The sequence below is a fragment of the Pectinophora gossypiella genome, chromosome 2, assembly GCF_024362695.1.
Source record: "Pectinophora gossypiella chromosome 2, ilPecGoss1.1, whole genome shotgun sequence".
NCBI classification, from domain to species: Eukaryota; Metazoa; Arthropoda; class Insecta; order Lepidoptera; family Gelechiidae; genus Pectinophora; species Pectinophora gossypiella.
The window spans coordinates 13,548,123-13,570,060 of record NC_065405.1 but is presented as its reverse complement, the minus strand read 5'-3'; the positions used below and the strand labels follow the sequence as shown (position 1 = coordinate 13,570,060).

At 36.6% G+C, this 21,938-nt stretch overlaps 3 protein-coding genes across 6 annotated transcripts in view; 2 read left to right on the top strand and 1 right to left on the bottom strand.

The window, feature by feature from the left end:
* Positions 1–10,719, top strand: part of LOC126378329 (uncharacterized) — a 231,319-nt gene extending 220,600 nt beyond the window's left edge. For 2 of the 3 annotated variants that reach the window (XM_050026565.1, XM_050026580.1), the window contains exons 8-10: positions 5,504–5,594; positions 7,124–7,369; positions 8,577–10,719. In XM_050026565.1, the coding sequence (XP_049882522.1) occupies positions 5,504–5,594; positions 7,124–7,369; positions 8,577–8,692 (453 nt within the window). In that variant the 3' untranslated portion in view covers positions 8,693–10,719. Of the gene's footprint in view, positions 1–5,503; positions 5,595–7,123; positions 7,524–8,576 lie in introns of all 3 variants that reach the window. The other variant, XR_007568071.1, reaches the window with a different exon arrangement.
* Positions 10,720–10,807: 88 nt separating this feature from the next.
* LOC126378377 (putative serine protease K12H4.7) lies at positions 10,808–12,719 on the bottom strand. The gene has a single exon (XM_050026690.1). It carries the CDS (start codon positions 12,694–12,696, stop codon positions 11,236–11,238), a length of 1,461 nt encoding a protein of 486 aa, XP_049882647.1. The 5' UTR covers positions 12,697–12,719; the 3' UTR covers positions 10,808–11,235.
* Positions 12,720–14,281: 1,562 nt separating this feature from the next.
* Positions 14,282–21,875, top strand: LOC126378226 (intraflagellar transport protein 74 homolog). 2 transcript variants are annotated; one of them, XM_050026453.1, is made up of 11 exons: positions 14,282–14,462; positions 15,336–15,462; positions 16,216–16,326; positions 16,741–16,867; positions 17,302–17,498; positions 18,030–18,206; positions 18,638–18,763; positions 19,187–19,288; positions 19,375–19,680; positions 19,995–20,219; positions 21,165–21,875. In XM_050026453.1, the coding sequence occupies exons 1-11, from the start codon at positions 14,341–14,343 to the stop codon at positions 21,375–21,377; spliced, it is 1,833 nt and encodes a 610-aa protein (XP_049882410.1). In that variant the 5' UTR covers positions 14,282–14,340; the 3' UTR covers positions 21,378–21,875. The 2 variants fall into 2 exon arrangements, with proteins under 2 accessions (XP_049882410.1, XP_049882411.1); XM_050026454.1 differs by lacking the exon at positions 14,282–14,462 and adding an exon at positions 14,881–15,025.
* The last annotated feature ends 63 nt before the right edge of the window (positions 21,876–21,938 follow it).

Genomic DNA, 21,938 nt, shown 5'->3' with positions numbered 1-21,938 from the left:
TTTTCTATGATGTCACAGTATGCTTTTTCGAGGCTTTTTTGAATAAATTCCATAGTAATTTCGTGATTTGACGTTTATTAAAAATTTACTATTTTGAAACCGACAGAGGGATTGCGTCCTCTAACATGATGGACTAATGTTATGGGCGATAGGCTGATCCCTTATCACCATAAGGTTCATCATATCCATCTTAGGACTTCGTATCAACAGTGGCTGCAAGTTGTCTTTGATTACTTGTGGCTCTGCCCACCCCATTAGGGATTACGGGCGTGAGTTTATGTATGTATGTATGTATGTACTATTTTGACTAGTTGGAAACTAGCCTATTTTAATAAAATGGTTGTGTATTTCGAAACACGCTTTACTCAAGGTGTGAATATGAAATAAAAATCCGATACATATAAAGTGTGGTTGCAAATTGACTGGGTAATTTTCTTACCAAGTGAAAATTGCTTTTGTGAATTATTTTACTATTGTTGAGCGTTGCAAGCGCCGTACAATAAATCCAATCGTATGTTTTTAGGGTTCCGTAGCTAAAATTTGCCAGAAAAGGGAAACCGTTTTAAACGTTGACGTTTCAACGATATGGTCAACTATGACCAAATATGAACATTTCATGAAATGATCGAGCACATCATGAAATGAGTTTTAGATCTGGCCACGAGATATATACAAATTAATTCTTTATTGCTCTCAAATAAGGTTTACTTATTGAACGCGTCAATATCAAAGTATATCTTCAAACATAGGTACTGAATGACCCACCGTGCGGAACCCTAGATACGCATATCCGTTTCGCACTTTGCCTGTTGATTTTTTTTAATAAAATTAGCTCACACTTGCTATCTGCTACTTCTTTGATTGGATAAAATATTCGCTTTAAATTACCCAATTGTGGTTTTCTACTCATTCGAATTATTCAGCTGTCTGTAAGTATTCTAACACGCGATCTTATTTATTTGATGAAACTACCCCATTTAGTGATTATGTAGTAAATCGTTGTAGTTTCATTTCTCACCAGATTTTTTCGACGTTATGTGTTGTCGTGTTTCAATTATAACAATGCTTCGCCGAGGTATCAATTACGGACGGTGACGGATTTTAGACTTTATTTACAGTTGCAATGGATTGATTATAGTCACCTGTCTGATATTATAATATTAGTTTATCATATAAGTATCTTAGATAAATCAGGCAATAGTGCTAATTCCTGTAAAAACCATCTTATTTTATTTTAAGTTATATCTGTCATTTTCTTATCCGCCGAAAAGGAAAGGGACGGGTAATCGACAAGCATAAAATTTATGGAACACACGTAAATTTTAAGCACAAATCTAAAACAACCCTTTATTTTTTTTGCATTGGCTAATAACCCGACAGAATTAAGTTGACGGCACACGTCAAACGGTTTGGATACCCGCGAGATACCTTTTTGATTCGCCCGAGTTAATCATTAATTTACTCATTCTCCCTAAAATTAAGAGCTGTCAATCATCCGTCCCTTTCCTTTTCGGCGGATAAGAAAATAATATGTATAACTTAAAATAAAAATTAAATTAGGAGATGTCTGCAGGAATCGGGGCCAATAAGGGGGCCTCTATAAGGAAAAAAAATATAAATACCCAAATTTTAGTACCGTGCCATTCATTATACTGATATCCAAATCCCTAAGCCTTCCCAAAACTGATAAGTATTCCACCGGAGACATATGAATCAGACCCCATTAATCCTGCTAAATGCATTTTGTGCCGATAAAGATGCAATGTATGTAGTTTTTTTTTCAAAAAGTCACTTGCTTTATAAGTACCTACACATAATTTATGGTTTTGATTTTATTTGAGGTGATACTGATAGATAAGTAATACAGTTGCAATATGTATAATCTAAATTTAAAAGATAGAGATAATCATAATCTTTCAGAATATGCACATTTTGTTTTTTGAGTATTACCAGTTTCGAATCGTAATAGTAAATAGGTTACATTACTTTAACATCGATCGGCAGTTAATAATAAATGAATTGTTTAATTAAATAAATAATAACAATTTCCTTTTCCTTTATTGCAAAAAGTACCGTTCCATCTTTAAAAAAGTTTATGGAAAAAGAAAAAAAACAGAATGTTTATTTTGGCAAATGCACAGAGTTGAGAGCTCTGGCATAATATTCTAAGTGCTTACCTATTATATATAGATTAACAAATAGGACCATTTTATATCTCATCATCATCATCAGCCCATTAACGTCCCCACTGCTGGGGCACGGGCCTTTCCTATGGATGGATAGGGAGATCGGGCCTTAAACGGCGGGCCCACTGCGGATTGATGGTTATAACGACTGCTAATGCAGCCGGGCCCAACGTCTTAACGTGCCTTCCGAAGCACGGAGGAGCTCGAGATGAAACCTTTTTTTTTGTGGTCACCCATCCTATGACCGGCCTTTGCGAAAGTTGCTTAACTTCAACAATCGCAGATCGAGCGCGTTAACCGCTGCGCCACCGAGCTCCTCAATTTTATATCTACAAGATAATAAATATAATATCTATAAGCACATCTTCATCAGGTCTCGTAAGGTCTGTCCTACGCTTGACCTCACATTACCGGACAAAGGCGCCCCAGCAGGGATGCTTCATATCATATCTGATCTCATCATCTCGCGATTAATGATACCAGCACCCGGCAGGCACTTCTGGATATCATGTTACTAACTACTTACTTCACTTTATGTGCCTATTTTATATTTTTATATTATATTTTGTAATTTTGTATTTCTTTTTATTTGACAGTCCATACACAGAACATGATTTAAAGACAAATCGGCTACGATAAGACAGACAAACGGTTCAGGTTATTTCTAGTAGAAATCTCTTCCAGCAGACCGGGATTTTTTTGAAGATGAAAGAATGAATGTAGTAATATCTTCAAAGATTGACAGACGGACAGACGCGTAGGGTGGGGAGAGTAGCAAATCACTAGATACAGATGTGCTTTCTCTGTGTATCTGTGTAGATACACAGATAAGACACACAGGACAAATACAGGTAGTTATAGGCAGTATATCGTCGCATAAGTAGGTAAGTAGAAGGTCTCGAGTCCGAATCCCGGTGGGGACATTTCACAAAAATCAATTTGTGATCCCTAGTTTGGTCAGGACATTACAGGCTAATCACCTGATTGTCCAAAAAGTAAGATGATCCGTGCTTCAGAAGGCACGTTAAGCCGTTTGTCCTGGTCACTACTTACTGATGTAAGTAAGTAGTTGCCTTTAGCTACTCAATAGTAACTCTGACACCAGGGTTGATGAGGTTGGTAATTCACCTCACAACCCACACGATAGAAGAAGAAGTAGGTAAGTACATCACTTTAAACGGGAAATTATAATCAAGTATGACTCTATTGTATTCTAAGATGTTAACTCCAAGTTTCCTCGACTCTATCCTCAGTTGAAGCTACCTCGCCTTCCTCGAACTCAACTCAAAATTGGTATTTTTAGCCTTTTTTAAACTGCGCCTCAATATGGCATGAGATGACGTCATTGTTTTCGTATTATTATGTTGGCAGTACGATATGCTCGACTCCAGTGAGTAAGTTCTCAAATCGAGGGCGTAAATGTCAAAATTCTCAGCTGGAGCCAAGTCGAGTGGAGGAAGAGTGGAGAACATCTTACAATACCGGTGTTAGAGGCTTAACAACTAGTCTATCTCCAACCAAGTGCAATCCAAAAGCTCTTTTAACCCTTAATATACTTGTAAACACGTACAGAGCCTATCTGTGACCATGTTATCGCAGTAATGTACTCGAATTACATACGATTTCAACAAATAAGAAAAGCGATTGCATTGGTCGTTGCGTAGGAGTGACTAGCTTTTATCTCAGTAAACATGCCTTTAAGTCAGGCAGATGAGCCTTAAATATAGTGCGACCGAACCTTTTGTTGTAGTATCTTATCAATATAGTCAAGTTATTGTAGCCACCTTGAGCTTCGATTGTTTTAAAAAGTAAAAACAATAATTTTCTCTATTAGAATTAAAAATAGTTTTCTAATTAAAACATAATACCGGGTTCTTACCGGGTTAATCGGGGACACCAGATATTTCAACACTGTTGCAAGTGATCACGGGACGATGAAATTTGAGTGGAGTAGTAACCTACTCACCTACCTACCAGTTTTCTAGTTTTAAAAGATTAGAATAGCAAAGCAAAATATTAATATTTTATTATCTGAAAATATGCAAGTTTTTAGCCCCAAATAAACTAGTGAAAACGCTCAACCTATGTCTCTTGGTCCTTATAATACATTCTTAACCTAATTCCAACCGGCTAAGACTAGATTTAACCGGATGCTATTGCTATTGGCTATCTAGGTGGAACCTTCGGCTTGTAGTTATTACTGTTGCCAAAAAAAAGATCAGCTTTTTTATCCATGACCACGTATGGAAAGAGCTTTACCTGCACTGAATAAATCACAGCACAGCCTAAAAAAACAATATAAAATAAAATTAATGGATCTAGTAACTACCAAGTCATGCGAGAAATAAGAAAAATATTCCCGTGGTGCATTATGCATTTTAATATAATGAATTAAAGTTCAAAAATGAAGGTAAATCTGCCGAACGTATTTTTCATTACAACGTAAAAGCAAATAAGAATGCTTTAGATAAAGGAATAAAAGCCAACATATAAAAGGATAATACATTTGCCGATTTATGATACCTCTATCGTTTTTAAGTACTTTTATCGGAACTTTCAAAGATTAACGCAAAATAATTGACTTTTATGAAAGAAATTGCTTGCGCGTTTCACATTAGTTTATTCGAAGCCTTACTTTGTTTATATCTGAGAATTTAAGTAATTTCTATGGTGACAGATTACCAGCGTATGTAACCATATTATACTATATGTATATTGTATATCGACATCTTCTAGTGAAAACCGCGTAAGCGCCTTTTTGATAAATCACAATGTGATGGTGATTTTCTTCAACAAAATCTCGATTTCTTTCAAGTAATTAGGACTGGGTCGTGAACTAGGTGCAAGATAAATTATAAAACTCTGATTACTAAATATAGGCAGATCTAAAACTAACGAAAAACCTTTTATTTTTTTATTTTTACTTATTTATGAATTTTAATAAAAAAAACGTAATAATAAGTACGTCATTTTATCACGTTTTTCTATGACGTCACTGTGTGCTTTCTCATAGAAATTTCATAGTAATTTCGTATTTTGACGTAACTGATTTGACTCGTTGGAAACTAGCCTATTAAGACAACAATTTTTTACCTTTATTGAAAGTAGCTTGCGTGTTGTGAGGTTTTGTGAAAAAAATCACATCGTAATGTGATTTTTCAATTATTCGCTCACGTGGATATCGCGCTCACTGTAATGCGCCCGATCCCCTAGGTTTCGCGGAACCAAATTTCAATTAATACTTCTATTTATTCCGAAAATTTTGCATAATTTTCATTTTTATTATATTTATTCAAAAGTTTATTTCTTTTTTCCAGCCGGATTACGATGACATCGATGTGAATGGGCGTGTGCCGACACAGTTCCCGAGAGGCAAATCGGATAAGGGCAAAGACAATAAGAAATACGGTAAGTAACATTATAACTCTATTTTTTTCTAAAATTGCTTTTCACGAATAATTGTTATTAAAAAAACACGAATGTCATTATGTGTGTCCTATTGCTGAGGACATGTTTTCGATCAGAAGTTATATGGTGCATGCTCCAGGGCGCTGCTCCACCGTGTGTTGACGCTTGAACAACAATATCCTACATTTACCGATTGGGTGGATTTAGGACGCACTCTTAGATTGCCGATTGGGTCAATTTAGGACGATCTTCTTTCTCGTATGGAAATGAAACTCGGAACCTTTTAAGTCAAATTAAGAATACTTAAAAAAAATAAACAAAATGCCAAAATCGGTGGACTCAAAGCCGATACGATCAGCGATCGATTAAAATTCTACCAATTTGAATATATTAGGTAAAAGAGCAGGCTAAGTGAATGCCAAGGGTAAGCACGCTGTCCTAATTACCCTTTGAGGCTTTATTGATGACCACATTGTCCTCAAAAGCATCCAAAACAATGCAAATTTAAAAATAAACCGCAGTTAATTACATAGGACTAATAAATACTCCCATTTTAGGAGAATGTTTCGACCCCAATGGACTGTAGAGGTATTTTTAGACAAGGTATCTTTTGAATGGCCATAATGCCACATAATGCTTTCAGTCTATATTTGGCCATTATCAGACAGCCAGATGTTATGCTTTCAATACAAAAGACTACATTTTCGAAACACAATGTTAAAAAAAAATATTTTTATCACAGGACAGACTCAGAGCGAGTGCAAAAATTAAATGCAAAATATTACACTATTTTGCACTTCACCTTCTAAATGATTAAATATTTAGTTATAAATTTTGAATTTAATGCGAGACCTTTACAATTATTCTTGAAATTATTTTAACAGCGCGCCGGTCAAAGATAATTTACATTCAATACAAACAGTTTACCTACTACGTACTTAAATGTATAAGCATTTATCAAATTCTCACACGTTCTAATTTGCGTCTGATAGCGTTCAGAGGTTACAAGACAATGCGTGTCGCAACAGCTGGCATTTCGGCGTATCCTTGATATTTCCCGCCATTCCGTAGGCGTAGGATGCGGAACGCGATGTTCGAAATTCGAATTCAGAACGTGCGCACGCATTTTATTGCCAGTAATGTTCCCGCGCAAATTGAGATAGAACAGGGTTGCAATATGTCGTTTATGCAGATTTATATGGCTAGGGCACCGGCTGTGAACTCTGAATGCCTTGTTGTGTAGTCAATAAAAGTAAATAGAGTTGTGTACCCACCAATTGTTTGCTGATTTACTGTGTGCATTGACGCATTTATTCAGGACGACCACCACCACCATTATGTTAGTCATTCTCATTTTCTGAAAATTTTAAATTGTTGTTTTGTTCTTGCGTGTGGGGTCCTGTTATAATAAATATTTTTTCATCAATTAAAATGATAAAACAACATGTTGCTTAACATTACATTTTGATGGTTCTTTAGTATTATCATGCGTTTTGTGTATCGCTAACGTAGCTGTTCCTTCATTACAGACGATCCGTACTACTGCGGCCTGCGCGCTCGTGTGCCAAACTTCGTGAAGACGAATGGCGTGAAGCACCTACCGCAAATGACGGAGCGCCTCACGTTGAAGGAAGCTCCAATCCCGGTGCCAAGCAAGCGCTTCAGCGTTGCCCACGCGCACCCCGGCCCGTTCCCGCCACACATGGCGCCGTTCGCGCATGCGCCCATGCCACCCGCGGCTCTCTGGCATGCACGCTCCTACGAGAGCGGAATCGGTGCGTACGACCGTCCGAAAAAAGAAAAGCTCATGTACCAATTCTATCCTGACAGGGAGCGGCGGATTATCCGGCCGCTCATCATCCAGCAGCCGCGCTAGTGTACATACAGACTAACCCGCACTTTAACTCCGGACTCTTCGCTCCAATCTTGGTAACTGTCAGATATTTTCGCTTGGCTTGGTAGCACTCTGCCTGTAGCTTGCGTCACTTTCCATGGTATGAGGCAACTAGATGTATTAGACCGCGTTTAGCGTTTTGAACTTGATTGCGGCACACTTTCAGTCCGACTGTCTCTCTCTTTCCCCTGGAAAAACATACAATACAATACAATACAAAAAAAAAATAGTGCTGTAATCGAGTCCGAAATGTCAAAAACGAAAGAATATCTCTGGTTTTCTTATACTATAGTCACTTCTCTGTTCCCACCTCTGTGGCACTTCACTTCTTCCTTCCAACACTGTTCTTCACCTTCACTTAACCCCTCTTCAGTGTTCTCGACTTCTTCATTTATGTATGATATCACCTTTTCCGTATAAAGCATAACATCTACAGATAAAAAAATATGCTGTTTAAGAATGTGGCGCCACCGTTACCTTGTCAAGTAGACACTGGCAACTTTTTAGTTTCTACTTGGCGTAGGTAAAATTCTGACGCCATATATGTACCATGCAGTAATTTTAATTATCTATGAGTGTTACGCCCTTTTAGAAAACTTTTTGGTCGGAAGTCTTCAGCTAAAGCAAGCTTTGCGTAGAATCTTTGACAGTCCTGATGATTTCCATATTTCATTCAATTTTTTCCGAGAATGTTTTCGTAACTGAATCTCTTAAACTTAGTCGAAAAGTAGATTTTCTGTTACGTGTGTTTTGACTAAAAACTGTTTGAATTATTTAGTGTAGAATCTTACCCCACAATTTAGCACCATCACTTTGAAGAACACCTGTGAGATATCTATTCTTTTTATTTTATTTTAATTCTTATTCTTATAACTCCGCTCTAATATTGCTCTTATGTTTCCCTTCTTTCTTTATCTCTTATAAAATGTACCTAATGTATGAAACTGTACAGACAAACCCTTTATTTCCCATTAACAGTACTGGTTAATTCGCCACTTGAAACACAATCAAATAAAACCAGACAAACTAATCTAGACAAAACCGAATCTATTCTTCTTTCCTCTTTATTAATTGTTATATGCTTACAGATGGAGAACATTATGACCCGTATGCGTTGTATGGCCGTCTCCCCCTCCCCGGCCGTGGATTCCCCCCTCCCCCGGCGCCGCACGCGCGCCATATGTTCATCGGAGAGTGGGACTAGACTTATACACACCCTTAGATAGTATTATGTTTATTACAGTTTAAGACCGACGGTCACGGAGGCTTTTTTAAGAACATTCTCTCTTAACTTGGCAAAGGTTTCTGCAGGTGGCAGGTAATATGGATTAGTAACATTACAATATGGTATGTAAACTTTATAAAGAAAAGGTAGGAGGATTTTTTTTTATATAAATAAAACGAAATTTAGAAATGAAAACGTTTTTCCGTCGTTTAAGAGAAAAAAAGCCGTAATTGTCGTTCTTAAAAGCTTAATTATGAATACTGTCACATTGATTTTTTTTACATCTACGAACATTTTAGAGGATCTGTTTAATTCGAAGATGAGCAGTCAATGTAACAGTTTCGTTATTATGTAAATATTTTATAATAATGTAAATTATAATGTATACAGAGTCGTTGTAAAGCTATATGCACTTGTGTACCTCGATGACGCATATCGATTTTCACAGGTAGTAATTGTCAACTTCGACTTTAGTCTATAGAAAAATGTAATGGACCATTTTTTAAGTTTTTTTTTTTACATATATCTATGACGTAGTGTTGAAATACACATTATTAGCTTAGAATTGCGTACCAAGTTAATTTAGTCCTTATAAATTATACATAGTTAATGTAAAAACTAGGATTAGTTGATAGAATGAATAGAAACGAACACTGCCACTTTTTAACGAGTTCGTCATAATCGGAACTACGTAATGTTTCTTTTAAGTTAAGGTGTCAATCCTAGTCAAAACAGGGTTGGGAACGATCAAAGGGCTTATTTAAAAAGTAAAACTATCTTCTATCATGAAAAATATTGAAGATATGATCATTTTCAATTCGATGGTCAAAATTTTAAAAACGGATCTGCTTTCGGTTTCTTTTTTTTTTTAATCTGAACTGAAATCATTCCTGTTTTGTTTAGTTTGATTTTAGAACAGATTTTCTTTGAATCTTGAATGCTTTTTGATTTTTCAAAATTTTTGTTATCTTTGTAAATAGAAATTTAGAGTAGCGAATAATAGTTTTTTAGGGTAGACGTTACGTATTTGTCTATAATATCCTTCTCGAATACTCAATATTCACTATAGCTTTGTTGTTTAAACGACGAACTTAAATGTAATTTATTTTTCTTAATTATTTTGTATATTCTTTTATTTTTGTAAATGTGCATAACTAACTAGAATAGAAAGTAAAAATTAAATTGAAGATGAACAGAATTTTGTAGGATTTAATAATTAATTTTGTATGTAATTAGGGTAACGATTGTAGAAGAATTATAATGACTCATATCCATGTGCAAAGACCAGCGCTAACATTTGTACACATTGGAACCTTATTACATTAACTTGTAAGACGTTTACTGAGACTTTGTACTCAAGTTGTCAAATTATTTGATGTGATAAGGTACTGCAATGACCATTATGTCCACAGCATTCAGTAAAAAACCAGTTGTGGTATTAGTGTCGTAGGTAAAGGGGCATAAGTCGATCACGTTAGCCAAACCATAATGTATCTTGTAACTTTTACAGTAAGATCGATAAAAATAATACAAGCCATTGGCATACCAATATTTTTGATTTTAAAATATAACAATCGGAAACATTTTTAATTACTCAAAATTCCAGAGGTGCTAAACAGGTTACCAATTGTATCTTATGTATTATGGTAGATAATAATATAGATACTTATATAAAATCAGAGAAAATTCGCGTCAACTTTGTTATAATTAATTAACTATACAAACTTATGTATATGACGGAAAATAAGTATACTTTTGTATAGATAGAACGATATTATTGATCATTTTAGTTCAATTAATGAATTATAAATCCCGTAGAAATGTCACAAAATCACGAACGCATTTCTTCCAAAACAATTTTCTAATCGAAATAGATATATTTTTTTTTACGAAATATAGATAATAAAATATCAACATCCTTATTGTATTATGTAACACAGGGTGTTGGTTAACGAGTAACCTAATTTAAGGAAAATGTGTATGAATAAAATATACTTTTATTTTTATTAGGACTTTTTTATTTATTTTCCATTAGTTCACTTATTAAGAAAAAATACTTACACATATGGTAAACATGGTATGATGCTACTTACACTTACAAGTATGTCTTATGGTTATACAGAATAGATGAGGTGGAACAATGATATTGAGAAAGTCTCCCTAGCATTATGCCGTTTTTCACAGGGTCCGCTTACCTAAACTGAAGATTTGACAGGTCCGGATGAAGATGATGTTGAGAAAGCGATAGTAAGAAATCATATTTAATTAAATGACACAAACAGGAGTTTGAATGAAATAGACCACTAAGTAATTGAGAATGGCAGAGGAAATAGAACAGTGGTTTTTTAACAGTCGATTTCTAACAGTGACGAAACTATTAATCCGTATAAGTAATTCAAGAAACGCTACAATATTTTTTTAAATTGAATTGATACGAAAGTTATACGTTATGCGTGTGGCGTAACGCAATCTAATGAAAATATGACTATCTTAACTTATTTTATCTTAAGAACCAAAGTTCATTACACCAATTTGTAATATTCACCCAGCCGCAACCACTTTTTTATCAAATACTTAATATAACTTCTTGCTTCAACTAACTCTTCCGGATCTCCTTTTCTATTAGAAAACAAGTCTCTGCAATGAGACGCTCTTGGTATCACTTTTGCTGGAGCATCGTAGGAAACATCTTCTAAGATCCCAAGTCGACTCCAAGGGTCCATGTCACCATTGACAAAGACTACATTAGTTACATTAGGACTGAGTCCTCCATACAATTTGTTCGTGTAATCTATTCCTTCGTCAATCCTTTGTTCCTCAAACTCTGGTCCGAATAGTCCTGTACACATCTTGTAATACAACTCAGCTGGAATATTTCTAGTAAAAGGATGATTATCAGAGTTAGTTGATTGATAGTATCCAAACTCTGTACATGTTTGGTATATCCAAGATAGGATCCAATCTATCTCTTTCATTTCATCAATCATGTTATAAAAGTCGTAGTCGTAGCAATCAATCTCTTCGCGCCAGAAATTCGGTTCATCCTCAAATGACATTTTTGAAGTAGCAATTCTCGATGAATTCATAATTTTTGCACAATGTTTCTTTATGTAGTCTGGATTGCCATACTGCGCTCGCCCCATAAATTCTGAAGTTTTATCCATGAAGAATAACTGTTTGTTTTCAAGTCTAGTCATATCGTTATCTTGACAAATCTTCTCTTCTTCCTTCAGTTGCTTAATTCCTTGTTCACTACTAAATAACTTTTCGTATCTTTTAAATATTTCGGAGATTTTATCGTGGCAACCATCAAGTCCTTGTTGTTCATAGTCATCGGAAACAGTTTCTAAGTATTCAAAGAAATCTTTTTTAGCTAAAACTGGTGCGCTGCTAGCTATAGCTGCATCAACTAAATTTGGATATAACAGCCTCATCCACGCCGCTAAATTTCCAGGATAAGAACCTCCAATGACCACTACTTTTGAGCTCGTGGACTTCTTGAACTTTGGTGAAGATCTTATAGTTTCCAGAAGATAAGCTAAGTCTGCCAAAGCTTGGCGCGAGCTTAAGTATTTCAAGTTTTCTGTTACTGTATTATCTAAAGGCATACTTTTGCCATAATATCTGTGCTCTGATCCGAACATCGCTCCGTTTGTTTCGTTTGCCAGTTCATATAAGGTGCCAAGCGTGAGAAAATAAGGATGAGCTTCCCCTTCGCCGCCAATAAACAGATAGATAGTCCCGTTAGGTTTCCAAAACTCCAGATTCTCAAAATACCTCATCTTCCAAGGTCTGTTCTCTTTCGCATCGAAGTGGTCCAAAGGCTGTTCGATCCATTTCGTATCAACTGAAGCGTAATCAAACTGCACAGCGTAATTTGCCATTTGCTTCGAAAGATATCGGTAGCCATTGCCGAAGCTGTAAAATCTAAACCCATAGATTCCGGCAAAATTTAATAATAGCACTGTATTTGTTAAATGCATGATTTTAGTCGTACATCGATGAAAGTTCACTCCACACTAGGAGTTTTTAGAATGTGCATGTTGTTTTACTACGATGTCCTATTTAAGCATTAAGGATGACGCTTGCATTTGACGTTTGTTATTTAAATGTTGAATTTTATCTCCTCATTACACCTATGGTGGTTGTAATGACAAAGTAACAGTGGGATTCCTTGTTTGTGAAGAATTTTGAGGGCGAATGATAAGATAGGAATTTTGCTTTGACAAATTGTTTAGTTTCACTAAATATACTAGTTGCATGTCATTTGGGAATTCGAGACTATCAGCACACTCCGGAAACTTCATACAAAACACGTCGTTTTACACAGACACTACATATTGACGTTATAGTACATCCATTTGTCCGGCCAAGTAGTTAATGCCATCTGCGGCAAATCTACAATAAGTCACGTCAAAAAAAGAAAAAAAAAAATTAAAGTACACGCGCATCTGTGTGTTTGTGACTGAGGTGACGTCTGATGCCCATACGATTGAAGACTAAACTATATCCGAGGAGGGGTGCGGTAAACCTAGGTCAGACGCTGGTGAGGAGGGGAGAGTTGCCGTTCTATAGGCACGTAATTAGCTCTTCTTTTTATCGGGAACTTAGGTATATGAATAAATTTTAGTTTTAGAAATCATCAAAATCATCTTTAAGATTTGCACGATTTAAGTCAAATCATAAATCTTCGAGAGGTTGAAAGTATTATGGTGAAGTTATACTCCGCAGATGCTTCATAGTAGGTAAGAACCACACGTTTTCAAAACAGTTGGGTACATCGGTAGGTATGCGTTCAGTTTTTTCTCTTGGTAACGGAGAAGTCAATAGCTGGTAATCAGAACTACTATCATCCAACTATAGCTTATATAGCTTCTCTCCTATATCTTTTTTTAGTTTTTTCTTTTTCTTCTATAGCTTAGTCTTGTTGACCAATCCTTTGCCTAAAAGTTTACGAAATAAACTCTGAGGCTAGCATGATCACCCAGTGTGTTCGAATTTGAACCTTGTTAAAAAATTGAATAAAACAAAATACGTTCAGTTAAAACTAGATACACCGCCAGACTTAAACTGTAAGTACTTTATTTATTTTTTCTGTAGCCTAATTAATGTCCCACTGCTGGGAAAAGGCCTCCCCCTTCTCTTTCCAACCCTCCCTTGCTTGGGCATCGTTCTGCCAGGTGTGCCGGAAGGCGTCCAGCTCGTCCCTCCACCGTCGTCATGGTCTGCCTCGATGACGACGACCTTGAATTAAATTAACTATTGGAATGTATTACGTACAATAATATATATTCTATAAGTACGTAAATAAAAATCTAATATGAATAAGACTTCTCTATTTGTGGAAACTTCCATAGGTACGAAGTTAATGATTTCCAGAGTGAGGCCCTAATTAAATGAATAGACGCGACTGCTGCACCGACTAGGGTATCCAAAGTATCTACGTGTGAACAACATGCTCAAAGGTAAGAAATAAGCTCATTGTTGTTCCAATCGACGCGACAGTCACCTGTCATTCTCACCATTCTCAAACTTTTTGACGTTTCGTCGCCATAGCAACGCATCAACAACATATCCATTGCGCGTGAACTAATCTTGACCGTGTGTGGAAAATAATTAGAATAGATATGGATTATTCTGAAAGTAGTGCTAGCGAGAGGTCGAGTGGGGTGAGACGGTCAGATATAACGCGGCCAGTGTCCAGAAGGGGTTTTAGAGAGTGCACACATAGCGGATCTGCTGTTTCCAGGTAAGTTTGTTCCTTGTTTTTGAGTTGGAACTATTTATTAATAAGTTATTAAGTTTATTCAGTTCACGCGAACTTCGATCGATGCTGTTTATATTATGTTTTTAGTAGTGATGTGAATTTATCGATCATACCTTTAGAAAAAAACGCAAAGATGTATGTATGTACAATGTTTGATAGATTTATTGCAATGTTTAGTTAGTTACCTTATGTTAAAGATATATCATTAAACACTTGACTAATAACATGATAGTCATAAATAAGAATTCAGAAGAAATAACTTGGAAAATGCCAAAAACAATTTAAACATTTAATAATCGAAAAGGAACAATTTCAACCATCAATTTTATATCTACCCACAAATGTAATTGCTCAGTTAATAATTATAATTAATCTAGTAGTACGCCGGCTACAGATAGGTTCTTTTTTAAGTAAGGTAAAATGTTATACACAGTGAAACACCGAAAATTCCACTTGAGCTGAATCATCCCCCTCTATATTCGGTACATTTGAACAGTTTTAAGACAGTGATTGAACAGAAACTTCGTGAAAATGGTTATTACAAGGTTAGTGATTATTAAATAAGAATGCATGGGATTAACTGTCTGAGAACCGATATTAGGCAACCAAATTACTGAATTGTATAACGATATTTTAATGCTTTTTTTTAAGATTGTCTTGGGCCTTGTGCCGAGGTTTTCTTGCAGCTTCTTTTCCCCGGCTATACAGCGTTTCTTAGATGCTGCAGTAGTTTCAGGCGCATGAGACGTTCGAAATGTAAAAAAATTATCGTTACGAATCGAAATGTTACTATATTACCTACTGAATAAAGATATTTTTGAATTTGTCACTAACACCCTGTATGGTTTCTCGTAGAAGCGGCAGCATGAGGCCAACATCGGCATATCGCGGTGGGACCACGTCTCGTATGTCTACTGCTGGGTTTGGACCAGCACCGCCTACGGCTAGCAGGCAACCTACTGCTATGACTGGGTTTTCTATGGTATGTACCAAAACATATAATAAGCTCACAACTACATAGGTACCAATCAGAATAGTCAAGAGGTACATCCATTGCAAGACGAACTAAGTACCCACACCTCACCGAGTTTTCTGTTAGACCAACGTGATAGGTGATGAGCCGTATCGCCGTCTATAATGGTCTATCCACTACTGATCTACTTACTGATGTAAGTACGTAGTCGTTACATGAGTCATGTCAGGGGCCTTTGGCGGCTCAATAGTAACCCTGACACCAGGGTTGATGAGGTTGGTAATTCACCTCGCAACCCACACGATAGAAGAAGAAGTTGGTCTATCCAACCATGTTAGTGAAAACTACACTTAAGAGGGCCTTTTCAGGCTACGTTCCTCAGAAACAATCAAGATGGTGCTGTAATGATTTTCTTTTGTTTCATCATCACTAATTTAAGAGCCACGCTCTTGACGGTGTAGAATTCTTCATGCTACTTTGCTGTCCTTTCCTTTGTTTAAAAACCTTCTAATTTCATGGATAAGACATCTGTTATCTGAGTCTTGTTAAGACACTTTATAAGAACGACGAATTAATTAAAAACATCATAGAAAGGAAGCTAGAAGGAAATAGAGGAAGGGGAAGACCACGGGCTTAAGGACATGGAACTAATTAAAAAGAAGGTGAACGTCGTATTTTATTTGATGGACAAGAATGGAGAATGCTACGTACACTGACAGGAGCGTGGCTTTTAAAATACTGACGATGACATGATATTCACAGATCGACCGTCCAATAACCCAGCAAGGCTTATCAGGGTTGCGAACTGGAACCGCTCGAGGGTTCCGAACTAGGCAGCTTCAGGACAAACGGTATTGGGAAGAAGTGATGCAGGTACGTAGATGTTATAATGGTCTTAAGGCCCGAAGTCGAAAAATCTAAAAAAAAAAACATCGACAATCGAAGTGTCTAGAAAACTGGGCTGAAGGAGGATATAGGGCTCCATGCATGATCAACCTTTTAATAGATACCCTTAAAATTACATTTATTTTTTATTCCCAATACTCGTATTTCTTAAATGTATTTTTTATTATTATTATCTCTCTCTCTCTCTCTCTCTCTCTGTCGCTCTAGCAAATGACGGTTCTGAGTAACAGAAAGGGATAGAAGCCTAGAATAGTGTGATGGGGTGCTGACAGATCTGATGAGGTTGAACTCTTATAATCTTAGGACGCCAGCACCAATGACGAGTCTAAGTTATATTCTGATAATTTACGAGTTTATGATATAACTACCTATGTGATGCAGGTCAAAGTACGAGAGATGAAGGCGGAAATAGCCAGGCTCAGTGAACAGGCCGATGCTGGGGAGAGGGAGAAGTCAGCGAAGAAGCATTATGAAAAGAGAGTCAGGGAGTTGGCGCAGGAGTTGACAGGTTAGTTACTAAAGAATATAGCCAAGGGTGTTTACGAGTTGCATATATACTGCCTTGTTATCTGTTTTCCGGGATCGGGATAAGCGTCTGGTAGCAGTACTACTACCGAATAAACAAAAAAGACAATGTTTAAACAGTCCCTAAGAATTTATAGTTCTTGCGCTCTAAAGATATACAGAAAGATTACACCCTAGTGCGAAAGAGGCCTGACAATATCACGTATCAACTAAAACGCAAAAGATACAGTGAGTACAGTGTGTTGATTCACAAACATAAATATGTATTCGGTAATCATCTTATTATTGGGGGAGGCCTATGCCCAGCAGTCGTACGGCTGATGATGAATCATCTTATTATTAAATCTGGTGCAGGTTAATAATAATTAACAGAATCAAAAATCTTAAAGTTAATCAAGTTTTCGTTTTTCTTCGAAGATTTACAAGGACGCTTAGCAGATTATAACACAGCTATAAGAATAGTGAATGGAGAAGCAACGAAGCAATCCGTTGAAGAACAAACTAAAGAGCTGGAAGCAAGTAACAAGAAGATGCAAGAAGAGGTTGAGCAGGTGTTTTTGGAGAAACAACGCAAGGAAAATCAACTTCGACAGTTGAGGGAGCAGATGGACAAGGTATGACATTGGTCAACTGTGATCCAATAAGCCTCTTTACTATTTCAAGACATTTTTGCAATAAAGATCAATACATATGACATGATCAATATAATAGAATATTCGGCCGGTATTACTAGTTTACAATTCACAGCAAACTACCATTAATGAATAGTGTTCCATTATTTACCATTCATTAAGTAATTTAAAAATTCACTGTCTCTTCCATTTTCAATTTGCAAATCAACACGTTATCTGTAATAATCTTGCCAAAAAAGTAATAAACCTCAAAATTGCAAAACTCTTTTATTTATGTCTTTCCTAGACATAAATTGGTGCCGAAATCCGGGAACTCAGCCTCGTGCTAATTCTGGTCCTTCGAGCCGGAAAAAGTAATAAACCTCAAAATTGCCGTCACACACTCTTTTATTTATGTCTTTCCTAGACAAATAGTGGTAACATTCCTAATTTTCTAATGTTCTCTGCCCTCATATGAAATTTGATTACAAATTCAGTTTACACGCCAAAAAAACTAACCAACTTTATTTGCAGGAACAATCGACGCTGACCCAATTGTTGCAAGAAATGACTCCAGAACAGAAAGACCAGTACAACGAGTTGGAGAGAACAGCCGCAGCTTTGCGGGAAGAAGCAGAACAAGCTAGAACTCAGATTGATCACCTGAACAGGGAGAAAGAAGAATTCAGTAAGGAAATTTCTGGATCACAGGTAATTTAGAGCGGCAATATTGATAAATTACAATTTTGGACTCATAGCGCTAAATAGAGAATGAATCAGAAAACATACTACGTATAGAACGACAACTCTCCGCTTCCCACCTGCGGCTAAGCTAGGTTTACCTCACTTCCCCCGCCCCTCAGTCTTACTTCAGTCTTTAATCGTATGAGCGTCAGACGTCACACACACAGTAATGTCTTTGTAAAACAAGGTGATTTGTATGAAGTATCCGAGGCGTGGTAATAGTCGAGACCGTATTACCACCTAGGACACAAAATGTTTCTTAGATATTGAGGATATATTATAAATATTAAAATTTGTCGACATCGGCTTCTGCCACCTGCTCCTAAAACTTTAAAATGTCTTTTGCTTCTAACATAGCCTACACACAGATCATGACACTTTTATAATTTTCATTACAGATAAAAGTACATTTATTGGAACTGCATCGAAGACTAGCAGCCGCTGAGGAAAAACGCGATAACATGAAGAATGAAATGAATAACCGTCTCGAACCTCAAGAGGAGAGAGAGAAGTTGTTACTCCAAGTAAGTTTATTATTCAAATCAAACAACAAAAATATGTTATATATTTGGGGTAGTTTCCAACCAGTCAAATCAGTTACTTTTCACTAAACGTCAAAACAAAAAAAAAGAATTTGTATGACGCACACTGTGACGTCATAGAAAAACGTGACAAAATGTCGGACTTATTTTTGATTAAATAGAAAAAAGAAAATGTTTTTCGTTAGTTTTAGATCACTTTTAATTTAGTTACTAATAAAGACAGATTCACATTCGGCCTGTTGGTAGGCATACAAACGATTACAGGTAGTAAGGAACCGTTACAACGATATTTGAAATTGCGACATAGCTGAGAAATATTTACATCGTGCAGTTTAAATATAGGGCTTCTGCAAACCTTAATATATGTATATAGATATTGATTACTAATTATATTGACTCCTGCAGGTTCGCGAAGACAACGCTGCAATAGCATCTCTGGACAGCAATGCAGCAAATCTGAAGGAACAAATCAAGAAAGTTCAAGAACTAATTGAACAAGCCGAGCAGGTAAGCAATATTGAAATTATTTTTTGTTCCAAATGAGACAAGTGATTTGGTTTAAAACATTAAATATATATTTTTTATCTTTTCAGGATCTTGAAGAAGGCAACTCAGAACGCCACCAAAAATATCGCGAGTTAAAAAAACGCGAAGAAACAATGGACTCGTTCATGGCAACTTACGAAGAAAACCTCAAGAAAGAACAAGAAAAGATCGAACAGTTAGAGAAAGATGTAGTATTTGCTTTAGAACACAGCAGTTCGAATATTGACTTAGATTTAAGTGAGATCGATAATTTGAAGCAGAAAGAGGGATATACGTCGAATTATGATGATGGTAAGAAGTCCATTGAGATCTTGATGAAGGAGTATGAGAGATTCCAGGCTAATTTTAAAAAGGTAAGTAATCTCATGTTAACGGAAAATGTCCTTCTAACGCTGTAGACAGGAGAAGTCGTTCTTATTCGTGGTATCATGTAAGCAGAACAGAGTTTTTAGCTTAATAAAGTCTATTAAGGTTTTCCCAAACCAAGCATTTTCTTAAATACTCCACTTTTAAAAAAAGCAGCGTAATGTCTACTTTCCAAATCAGACAAGAATTTCTACCTACCTAGTATAATCGAATGTGATGAAATTGCTGTTTGTTTGTTTTTATAGCATTTACCCTGGTTTAAAAACAAAGCAAATTTGAATTGAGTTTTATCTCTTTGCAGGCAGAAGCAACTCGTCAACGTCTCGCCACAGAGCTACAAACATTACCAGAAAAGACTCAAGTTATGAAAGACGAGTTGATAACATTATCAGACTTGGAGCAATTGAGGGAGAAAGGTGAAGAGGATAAAAAAGCGTTGGAGACAGAACTGCGGTTGCTGAGAGAAAAATTGGCACCCACAGAAAGTGCTGTTGTTGAGGCTACCAATAAACTAAAGAAGTTGCAGGTAGGATGATGGAAAGTTTCGAAAATATACTTAGCTGGCGTATGTCACTATGAGAGATGGGCTCCGCCGACCTAAATATAGTCGGCGCGCCGGGGTTTTAATGTCGGCGGCGGCTGCGCGCGGGCGGCGTGACCTTATACTTTTCACATGTTTTATAAATATTATTAAAACGCAGCATCTTTCCACAACTTCATACACGTAAAGTTAATAATCACGTTTAAATATATTCTCGCGTGAACCATATTTCTGTTTTGGCGTATAAAATTGTCCGTAAAAAATGCGAATGAACCCAATCAAATCGACAGGGGTTCCATCTCTAGTCACTATGTTGTTTTTGCAACAAACTTGAACCCGTCACTGAAAAACGTATCAAAATCGGACTTGTTTGCGGTTTTGTGGTTTACACACAATATCCTCTCATCCTAACAGCGGCTCCGTACCGTCGCGGGTAAAGAGGTCATTCTGAGAAAGAGGCTACAAGGGTCATTTTTATTTTTACCTTGCAAGCAAGACGCCGGCGTTTTCGACGTTTTATTTCATTCAGCACTTATCGCTAGCAATCGAGCCACTAGGGAACAATTTTCTCAAAAATCATAGGTACCTCAAACGTCGCCTTAGGCTTGTAGTTTTTCATCATCATCATCATGTCGTCCAAACCGTATCCGGCGACGGCGACTCCTAAATATCTATCCCGGGTCGTCGGTCGTCGTCGTGTAGTTTTTAATGTTGTATCGGATGAGTTGAGAGCCCTTAGTACCCATTCGTCCGGCCAAGTATTAAATGTCATTTGAGGACAGTGTAAACTCAGCATAAAGTCCGGATATGTACAGACTGTTAAACAGCAATTTCTGCCAGACAACTTTAGGATTAAAGTAGTGTATGTATTAGTGCGCGAGATGGTGCAACACAAAAAAAATGAAATAAAACATTTAACTTTTTTCACAGGCGAATCTAGATGGTAATGAAATGTACGTGAAGCTAAACGCGTTAGAAGAACAACTGGCCCAACTGGAGAGCAGAAAGACAGTTCTAGAAGAAGACATTGCTTCAATAACTTTGAAAGCAGATTACGAACCGTTGAAGAAACAGGCATTGGAAGAGCTAGCCGCTTTGAATAAGAAGATTATTGAAGACTTGAATAACATAAAGTCGTATTAATTATGACGTAATGTGAAGAGACGATTGTTTTTTTTTTAAAGAAAAAGAAATATTTGTATATAAGAGGCAACATACAATTTATTTGACTTGGATTGGTCGGTCGATCGGTGAGTTTCAGATAGAAAATTCATCTTTTGTTCAGGGCCATTTTCGGATTGGAATGTCTTCGCATTCGTTTTTTGTTGTAAGTAATTTGCATTTTTACATAAGTAACCTAAAATAACTAACAATGCTGCTGATTCCTCTACACACCATTCAATTTTCTTTTCTTATACCTCTCATTTTCTTATCTGCTGAAAAAGAAAGGGGCGGATATTCGACAGGCATAAAAAAGGAACACACGTCAATTTTAGGCAGAAATTTAAAAACCGAACAGAGAATTAAGTTGACAGCACACGTCAAACGGGTTGCTTATGAGCGAGACGCCATTTTATTCGCCCGGGTAATAAAAGTTGTCAATCATCCGTCCCTTTCCTTTTCGGCGGATACGAAAATGACAGGTATGGGGACCAATAACTAACTTGTAACTTAAAGGTAATTTGCATGCAAATGAACTAATTC

What these genes read in the sequence shown, in the direction of transcription:
- LOC126378226 (XM_050026453.1), top strand. Translation starts at nt 14,341, where the DNA reads ATGGATTATTCTGAAAGTAGTGCTAGCGAGAGGTCGAGTGGGGTGAGA. An exon ending in TAATTGAACAAGCCGAGCAG is followed by an intron (nt 19,289 to 19,374) that starts GTAAGCAATATT and finishes TTATCTTTTCAG; the next exon opens with GATCTTGAAGAAGGCAACTC. An exon ending in TCCAGGCTAATTTTAAAAAG is followed by an intron (nt 19,681 to 19,994) that starts GTAAGTAATCTC and finishes ATCTCTTTGCAG; the next exon opens with GCAGAAGCAACTCGTCAACG.
- LOC126378377 (XM_050026690.1), bottom strand. Translation starts at nt 12,696, where the DNA reads ATGCATTTAACAAATACAGTGCTATTATTAAATTTTGCCGGAATCTAT.